The sequence below is a fragment of the Lactuca serriola genome, chromosome 1 (assembly GCF_051521515.1).
Source record: "Lactuca serriola cultivar US96UC23 chromosome 1, Lser_US96UC23_V15, whole genome shotgun sequence".
Classification (NCBI taxonomy): domain Eukaryota; kingdom Viridiplantae; phylum Streptophyta; class Magnoliopsida; order Asterales; family Asteraceae; genus Lactuca; species Lactuca serriola.
Window position 1 is genome coordinate 131,435,446 of NC_136408.1, and position 10,054 is coordinate 131,445,499.

Genomic DNA, 10,054 nt, shown 5'->3' on the forward strand with positions numbered 1-10,054 from the left:
TGTGATACTTGTATGTGCCTGGTAGGGTGGTGAGTGTGGGCGAGGTCCCGTATCTCACCAATAGCAGAGTGTGGACGGTGTTCCACATCTCATTAGCAGCAGAGTAGGGGCGAGGCCCAAGTTAGGGAAAGAGTGAGTATGGGTTGGGCCCGTATCTCACCACCAATAGGAGCGGGGATGGGGTTCCATGACTCATCAGTAGCAGGTCAAGGGCGAGGCCCAAGATAGGCGAGGCCTTAGGACAGTATCCATTAGTATATGTTTAGCTTATGTGTTGTGATATGTTTATGTGCTATTATATGTTAGCGGGCGAGGCCGAGTGACAGGCGAGGCCTAAGTGAAACAGATCTGTATCCGAGTGGGGCTCGAAGCCAGGCGGGTCTTGGAGCGGCGGGGCCGTTGTGGCGGGCGAGGCCCGAGGTAGCGGGTGAGGCCCGAAATCGTGGGCGTGGCCCGCTATGTGTTGTATATGTTTTTATTAGGGTATGTGGTAGGTTGGGGAACTCACTAAGCTTCGTGCTTACGGTTTTCAGTTTTGGTTTCAGGTACTTCCGGTAGCGGTGGGAAGAGCTCGGGGTGATCGCATGGCACACACCATTGATTTGTCAGCATGGGATGTTTTACTCTGATAATGAAAATATGTTTTGGAAATGATACTCTAAATTCATGTTATGACTTATGTTATGTTTTATGAATATGGCTTTGGTAATGATTTAAAGAAAAATTTTTGGTACGGATTTTTGGGACGTTACACCATGAATGGTGTTATAGCTAGGGTGGCTACTGCTAGTCGAAGTTTCCTTTGGAGGTCGCGCGGAGCGACTGTAAGATTGATCGTTTGTACGTCAACCGGGCAGGAATCCGGTCTTCTGGATAAGTTTTCTGTCAATTATAAGTATATTACATGGAAATTTGGTCTGTGACTCTGTCTTCTAGTAGGAACCCCAGGTTATCAGAAGTTGAGTAGCAAGTTGGGAGATAAATGCAAAGAATTCGGCAATGATTCTATATGGGCGGTCTTCTAGGGAGCCAGGCTATCTTGAGACTTCAGATTTCAAATTGAGTAAATGTGATCATATTGCAAGAAATTCGTTTGTCTTCAGGTTTCAGAACCCTGTGAGGGTTGGTTATGGTTCCTTTGGAAAGGATGGGGTATGCTTGTAGTTGTGATCGTGTTGTTCAAGTTATTTGATGTATCAGAAATGGTAAGGAATGATTTCGATGACGAAATCCAATTTAAGTAAGGAAGAGTTGTAACATTCTATTTAAAATAGAGTAATTAAATAATAAACCTGGAACCTCGAGAAGTAGTTTTTATTATTATTTTATATTATTGTAGCCAAAATCAAATAATAATTAACGGGGTGTTGGTTTCGGGGAGCCAAATGATAAGATTAGAATCTTTGGGGCGGTTAAAGTGTAGTACCGGGACTTATTTTGTAAAGATTTTCAGAAGTCAGGGGGTATTTGGTATCATTTGGACTTAATATGAAAGGATTTATGGAAGGATGGGTTAAAGAGTAACTTCTGGACCTAAGTTGAAAAGGTTTTGTGGAGGAGGGGCCATTTGGTAACATTTAGACTTAAGTTGAAAGAAAAGAGAGAAGGAGGGACCATTGTTGTCATTATGGGATAAAGTTTCATGGGGCTCGGGGTATAAAACCCGTCACTCGGTAACCCTAACCTTAACCTAAGAATGCAGCCGCCATCGTCGGAAAGTCCTCCAGCCGCCACCTTGTCGTAACCAACAACTACTCAACCACTGGCAGTCTAGCCGTCAGACGCCACCTCAAAGTTGCTGCCGGACGTCATGGGCTGCCGAATGAGCCACTAAGATCGATCATTGAAGTTGTGCCACCACTCCTCTATCATCTTCTTCCACTTCCCTCTATTGTCATCTATAGGCGAACCATGTCTGTCACCCGTGCTACTCAAACCACCCATCGCCACCTACTGTCTAGCAGATGCCGTGGTGGAGCCGCCGCCATTCTCGGTTGAAAACGGGCCACTTTTCTTCCACATATGCAATGTCCTTCGTCGTCCTCCTTCGAGTCCGACGTGTGGGTATTGTTTGCAGTCTCAGCTTCTCCTTCCCCATTGTTTCGGTGTTACACACAACCATGACCATTGTTAACCGCCGTTGTTGCCGCTAATGGTGCTGTTGCCGTCACTGTGCAGCACTAGGGGTGGTTTCGTCCAGATTTCTGGGCAAGACGTGTGGTGTTATCCGCTACTATCTCGTGTTTGTGTGTGTTGGGGCGTGTGTTGATTGGCTGTCATTGCAAACCGCTGCTGCTGCCCACCATCTCACGCCATTGCCACCGCCTTACGCTACCAGGTGGGTGGCTGGGTCCATTTTGCAAACTGAAAAATGTGTGTGTATGTGTGTGTGTGTTTATTACAGTGAAGTGGTGTTTAGGTGTTGCTTGGCTGAATTTCACAAGAAAAGCCACCACCACCATCGTGAGGTGGTGCCTGCCACCTTATACCACCGCCGACCACCACAGGGGTGATTGTGTGTGAGTGTAAGTGTTTTTTATATTGTGTATGTGTTATTTTGAATATTGTTGTACAATTATAATTAATGGTCGGAATAATCAAGGAAATTCATAACCGCCGCCTCCGTAAGCCGCCATTAACCACCACTATCCGAGTTCGTAGAGGGTGGTGCCCAACTTAATTAATAATTAATTAATCAAAAGTTTAACAAATGGATTAATTGGAACATGATTAGGTTGGTAAGCCTAATTAGGGTTTAGAAACCCTAATTTGGCCTAGGCCTTGAGTTGGGCCTTTCTATTGGGCTTTGGTGATTGGGCTATCCAAGAGCAAGTAAATGGACTAAAATATTTGGATGGGCTTTAGGGTAAGGACCATGTGAGGGACTTGGGCCAAATTTGGAAAATTGGGCCATAATTGGGCCTTGATGATTGTGAGATATTGGACCATTGGAATGCCAAGTTTTTGGACTGGAATAGATGGTTGGGCCTTAAGGTAAGGCCCATGTGAAGGGTTTGGGCCCAATTTGGAAAATTAGGCCATATGTTGGGCTTTGGGTCATTGGTTGACTTTTGGGCCTTTGGAGTGTGAGTTTGGGCCTTGGGCTTGAATCATGCTAGGTTGGGGGTAAGGTAGTCTTTTACCCCAAGCATGGACTTATGGTTATGCATTGGAACCCAATTATTAATTAGGTGTTGTTTTGATGATTGACAGTTCTGGAATCTGTTATCCAACAGCTAGGGTTTTGTCCGCATGACTTCAGCAGTGTGAGGTGAGTTCTCCTCACTATATCAACAGGGTCTAAGGCACCAATGCCAGACCTTTCAGATTTGTATCCGGGTTTATTGCATGATATGTTTTATGATTTGTATCCTGGTTATAGGATGGTTGCTATGTTAGTGATCTATTAGATCGGTATCCTGGTTATAGGATGGTTGCTATGTTAGTGATCTGTTAGATTGGTATCCTGGTTATAGGAATGTGCTATGTTAGTGATTTATTAGATCGGTATCTTGGTTATAGGATGGTTGCTATGTTAGTGATCAGTTAGATCGGTATCCTGGTTATAGGATGGTTTCCATGTTAGTGATATGTTAGATCTGTATGACTATCTGTACATGCTAGCTAACGTATAATATTTATGTGCACATGTTTGTTGGTTTGGGGGATTGGGTTGAGGCAGTTCATGCTTTGTGCTGTAGGCCAAGATACCTAAGGTGGACCGGATAGACTGCAGACCTGGTTAGGGCATACTAGTCAGGCCGAAGGCTCGACGAGCGGTCTGGATAGGCTGAAGGCTCTGAGAGGCGGTCCAGACGTGTCGAAGGCTTGAATAGCGGTCCAGATAGACTGATGGCATGTGAGGCGGTCCAGTCAGACTGATGTTTCATTATACATGTTGGTTTATTTATATGATATGATTATGATTGCATGGCGTTGGTATTTTGGGGGAACTCACTAAGCTTCGGGCTTACAATTGTTGATTTTGTTTCAGGTACTTCTGATGATCGTGGGAAGGCGAAGGCATGATCATACACCTCTTTATGTTTTCATGATTTGATTATGGGATACTCTGACACTATACTATTTTGAAAACAAGATCTGTAATAATCATTGGTTTTGAAATGTTTTAAAAAGTTCAAACTTGGCATGATTTTTATGGGTATTACAATCTTTACGTAGGTCAGGTGTAGCATGGACATAACGACCACAATGTGAGCACCATTTTCCTAGACACACCCTTGAATCGGTTGAACTAAGTTGTCCTACAACGGTAAGAACTGACGATTGAAGAGGGGATGATCAAGAGTTATCTTGGGGAAAGAGATAGAGGGTGAAAGTCAATGTCTGAAACTCAACCCCACCACCTTAAAGGTTAAAGCTATTAAGTTAGTTGTTCAGAAAAGGTTCTTTAGGGTAAATTGACATAAATACCCTCATGTGCAACAATGCAAGTTATGTAGGGGCAGGTTAACGTTGGAATGGACAAACATCTAACTCAGGGACTATTCGCGTGCAACTTAACATCTGTAGGTACCATTTGAGGGAAACCATCGTAGGGACTACTTAAGGGAAAGTTAAAACCAAATTGGACTAAACTCGCAACAAAACTAAAACTTTAAACCTACGGTGTTAGGCCAAACTTGTTTGGACCAAAATGATAATTTTCAGCCAACCAAGGGACCTATCATGCAATTTTGTCAAATAAAAAGATAAAAACTATTATTTCCAAGTACAAAATATATATAATGCGGTTTTAAGCCTTTTACATCCCCAACCAAACGCGTTCTCTAAACGCCATCTCCATCGTCTCTTCCTCCCCCACTTCACTGTTTGCCGATTCACCCAGAAATTCAAAGAAACAAAGCTCCGGCACCGACTTCGATTCTGCAGAAACCGATGGTAATTTCTCTACTCCTCCTAATCACACGGGAAGATGTGTATGTGTCTATGTACTGACGGTGATTAAAAATTAACAACAAACTACGATGGGTTAAAATTAGTATCGCCTTTAGAAATATACGCATGCGAATTGAAGTCCTTTTTATGTTCTTGAAGGATTTATGATCTATCTGCTCATACCTCCATGATTTTAGTCATTATCTTTACGCTTGATTGTGTTGTTACAACTTACTTCTCGATATGAATTTTTCTGAGTTATTGCGGAGAAGAAGTGTAACCTAATCAATTCCAGATTTGTGTTTTAGTTTGATTTGATTTCTTGAATCTTGTTCAATTCTTGTTGGAGAGCTAGACTAGAGTATACAATGAAATCGATGAATGTCTAAATCTGATGTTGTAATGTATACACCCAAAAGTATCAATATAATGCTAAAGTTAAAGGTTTCTATGTCTCATAACATATCTTTGTAAGGTAAATACCATGATCTGAGGTTTTGTTTCTTGTTGCAGCATTAAAGTATTGGATTAATGACTCTTAAGTAGTTTTTTTTTGGATTAAGTTAAAAAGAAACAACAGTTTAAACAACAATTATTGTTTGTGTAATGTATTTCAGGCTGATCCAGAACTAGAAGCTATCAGGCAAAGAAGAATGCAGGAGCTAATGGCTCAACATGGTGGTGGTGTAAGTGAATTTTATTTATTTATTTATTGTTAATTGTCATATTTAGTTTTAAATTTCTTTTATAAAATTGTATTTACTTTGGAACTTGCATATATGAAAACAGGGAAGTCAGCAAAACCCTGATCAACAAAAAGCTCAAGATGAAGCAAAAAGGTTGTATTTCTTGTATTATTAACATCAATTGGTTCATATTCTTAGGCTCTTGAGATAAATGATTTTTAAAAAGTGTTTAAGAAAAAGTTGCCACATTTGTGGAAATGGAAGGGGAAAGATAAATGAGGGCAAATCTGTAAAAACATAAGACTTAATGGGAATTGGGAACGAAATAAGTTTGCCTTATTTACTCTTTTGTAGACATTAAAGTGTCATTATTCTAGTTATAGTTTTCATTAACTTGTGTTTTCATTATGGGGATAGCTGTTAATGTAAAATGAACGATGCTTTTTTCAAATGAATTTTTTTTTATTGAGGTTGTATTATGAAGTATTAGAGAGTTTTTGTTTTGAGTAAATGGAAATTTTTTGAAAGATAGCTTAACAATTAATAGAATTTGTGGAAGTGATTATTATTATTATTATTATTATTATTATTATTATTATTATTAATAAAATTGTTTTTGCTGATTTAAACTACTTAAACAACTTATACAGCGAGGCAGATGAACGGAGGCAGATGATGCTTAGTCAGATATTGTCATCTGAAGCACGTGAAAGACGTAAGTACCCTTGCATATGCTCTTTTTTATATATATGCTTATATATGCAACAATGTTTCATTCTTTTATTTACTTATGGAATATGCAACCTGGTTTCTTTTTCCCCACTAATTGCTGACTAGATAAATAGTGCTTAAAATATTTATTAAATGATGGTTAAACTTTTAAAAGAAATACTCTTATATATATCCATTAAGTCTATTGATAAGTTATTTCTTCTTTTTTTTCTATTAAGGCTATGTTTGGTGTACTAGTTGAAAAGCTAGCTGTTAGCTGAAAAGTCATCTGATAACTGAAAAACTAGCTGTTATATCAAACCTTGATTAATAGTTGAAAAACTAGCTATTATATGAAACTCAACTGATAGCTGAAAAACTAGCTAGTAAAAAATGACGTTTGATAAAAGTAACTGAAAGTTATGAAATGACATAAAAGGGCATATAAAATAATATGTTTTCTATAATTAATCAAGGGGTATATTTGGAAAAATTTTAAAAAAGCTCCTAAAAAGCTGGTCTAAGGCTATGTTTGGCATACAAGCTGAAAAACTAGTTGTTAGCTGAAAAGCCATCTGATAGCGGAAAAACTAGTTGTTAGTTGAAAAGCTTGACTAATAGCTGAAAAGCTAGCTGGTAAATAATGATGTTTGGCAAAAGTAGCAGAAAGTTATAAAATGACATTTAAAAAAATATATTCTCTATAATTAATTAAGGGGTATATTTGGAAAATTTTAAAAAAACTCTTGAAAAGCTAAGTTTAAGCTACTTTTTTGGTTTGCCAAACATGACAACTAAAAAAAGCTCGAAAAATAAGCTGGCTGTGACACGCCAAACATACTGTATGGCGTAATGATGCTTACATGGATAAAGTGTGAATGAGACTAAATGACCATTTTACCCCTACAGTTGCTCGTATAGCATTAGTGAAACCCGAGAAGTCTCGAGGAGTGGAAGATGTTATACTAAGAGCTGCCCAAATGGGGCAAATTGCTGAGAAGGTACCTAAATCACAACCAACTTTCATACTTGTATATATTTTTATTTTTAAACCAGAAAATTAGTATTTAATTTAACCACTACTTCCTTGCTTTTTTAGAATATTTTGTGTTTTTCCGGATTAAACCTCGACTTTTATTTATTTTTTTTGAAAAAAAGACCTTGCATTTTTTCATTATTTTCAATCTGGCCCTTTAAGTTTTTTTTTTCAAAAAAGTTGTAAACGTGAGAGTTTTTTCGGGAAAAAGTAAAAAAAGTTTGAGGGTTTTTTCGGAAACCCTTCTAACTGTTTCCGGAAAAACCCTCAACTTTTTATTTTTTCCGAAAAAACCCTCAAAAACTTAAAGGGCCAGATTGAAAATAATGAAAAAACACAAGGTCTTTTTTTCAGGAAAAAAAATAGTTTTGAAGGTTTAGGGCTTCTTTTTGGGAAAATGATGAAATACAAAGTCTTTTTCAGGAAAAAAATAAAGTTGAGGTTTAATTTGGAAAAACCACAATATATAAGGTCGTTTTTGAGATTAACTCAAATATAAATATTTTGACTCTAAATAATCAGTTATTTTTTTTAAGTAATGAAATGGTTGATTGTTAGTTAAAAAAGTTTATAAGTTTTATTTATATATTAATTTGTTCATATCTTACATGTTGTGATATAAATATAGGTTTCTGAAGAAAGGCTGATTTCATTGTTGGAACAAATCAACACCCAAACTACCAAACAGACCAAAGTTACAGTAAGTCTAATTTTTATTGATTTTATGAAAAAGACGAGAATACCCTCGTGAATTATCATCACAAAAAGTTGACTGATTATTGGAACAAGTAATTGAATTTGTTTTGCATTTGTTGTTCTTGCTCAGATACAAAGGCGTAGGAGTGTGCTTGATGATGATGATTAGTTATCATCCATTCGAATTTGGTCGCATGTTTTGGTGGTTGATATTGACTAAATTACCCTTTTGTTGAAAAAAAAATTCATGTAATTCTCCTTATTCCTCTTGTTTAAAGAGCATGTGATATGTGTACTAAATATGACCTAAGTTGGGTACGTTTGAGAATCCTTCATCAACCACTTATTATTTGTTAACCATTTATTAATCTATTGTATTATTGGAATTACTTTCTTTTACCCCATACATCTTCAAGGGTTAATAGGAGAAAGTTTTATTAAACATTTCAAATAGATGGGGATACATCATACATATTTAATTATTAGAAAAAATTTACAAAAAAAGTTTGTGTTCGAGAAATTTTGAAGATAATTTTTCTTTTTATTGATTTGACATGATAAATAAGCTTTGAAAGTGGTTAACTATTGTGGATTATATAAGCATGCTTATGTTTATACATGTGTGAGATGATGTGGATAATGACATGAAAATATTTTTTCTCGTGTCATTTAGCTATTATTAAAAGATAAAATTACGTGTCATTTAGCTATTATTAAAAGATAAAATTACATAAATGATCTTTTGGCAAAATAGCGTATATAGTCATAATTAAAAAAATGGATAGACTTGGTCCTTGTGCTTGTGTTTGTTGAAATTACACAAATCGTTCTTAGGCCGTTAAATTTAGTTATTAAGTTGTTACTTTTTTCAAAACATGACAAGTTTGTTCTTACCAAACATGAAAAATGCTATATACTTAGAGCTGTTAAATTTAGTTATTAAGTTGTTACTTTTTTCAAAAAATGACAAGTTTGTTCTTACCGAACATGAAAAATGCTATATACTTGATGATGCGACCTTGCTTCGATTCTCCTTCTAGCACCGATAATGATTCTTGAACTGCTCCTACAAGATCAAAAAGAGCCGTCAGCCGTTTCCCGGGAGAAGGCTTCCGGAACGATGCTCCGACGGTCTAGTCAGTTAGGGTATTAGGGTATGTGTATGTATCGCTTAGAGAACATAGCTTACCTTCCTGAGCGTACCCTTTTATACCTAGCGACACTGTTCGTCCGTACGAGACAGGATCGCTTTGGGGCAACAAGGTCAGAGAGGCGCTGATTGGATAATCGTGCACCTCTATTTGTCAGAGCGCTGTCATTGGCTCCGGCGGTAATGCCCTGAACATTTGCCTTGTCGCCTGACCGTATCCTTTGTCTTGGTATTAGGAGCGTCCCTGGCAGGCGCGAGCCTTTTGCTAGAGTGCCCTGCTCTTCGGGGGCGCTGGCGGGCACTGAGCCCGCTGAGCCCGACTTGACGAGTGCGCTAGCCTCCTTGGCCGGGCGTGATTCTTTCGTGCCAGCTTAGTCACGTTATCAAGTCCCCCAGTCCGGTAGCTGTAGCGTTGCGTTGCTAGTTACGACGTTCTAGACTTAACTACTCTACACGTGTCTGCTTCTTGTTCGCCCGCCGTTTCGGTTTTAATGACGACGTGGCCGCTCTTTATGGCCAACGGTTATGTCACCTTGTCAGGTATTTTGAAAATCCCGCCTTTCCTATTCTCTTATAAGGGTGTTTATCTTCTTTCCTTTTACGTTTCCTCTCTCCTGTTCTTCTTCTCAAGGCTCCCCTTTTTCTCTTTTCTTCCATGGCTAGTCCCCCAGGAATTCTTCTTATTGAAGTCGGGTATCAGTTCCTTGAGAGCACATATGGTCTCTCTCTATCGGATGGCGTGGAGTTCCCGTCACCTGGTTCTTCTATCATGCCCCCCCCCCTCCCTTCCCCCCCCCCCCCCTGCCCGACAAAGTTAGGGTTTATCTGAACACCCTAGACGCCGGACTTCGCCTTCCTCTTACTGACTTCCAGGTG

At 38.5% G+C, this 10,054-nt stretch overlaps 1 protein-coding gene across 1 annotated transcript; it reads left to right on the forward strand.

Moving 5' to 3' along the window:
• The first annotated feature begins 4,763 nt into the window (after window positions 1-4,763).
• LOC145098702 (double-stranded DNA-binding family protein) lies at window positions 4,764-8,427 on the forward strand. Its single transcript, XM_079036316.1, has 7 exons — window positions 4,764-4,902; window positions 5,517-5,585; window positions 5,689-5,738; window positions 6,236-6,300; window positions 7,206-7,297; window positions 7,961-8,032; window positions 8,159-8,427. The coding sequence occupies exons 1-7, from the start codon at window positions 4,900-4,902 to the stop codon at window positions 8,195-8,197; spliced, it is 390 nt and encodes a 129-aa protein (XP_078892442.1). The 5' UTR covers window positions 4,764-4,899; the 3' UTR covers window positions 8,198-8,427.
• The last annotated feature ends 1,627 nt before the right edge of the window (window positions 8,428-10,054 follow it).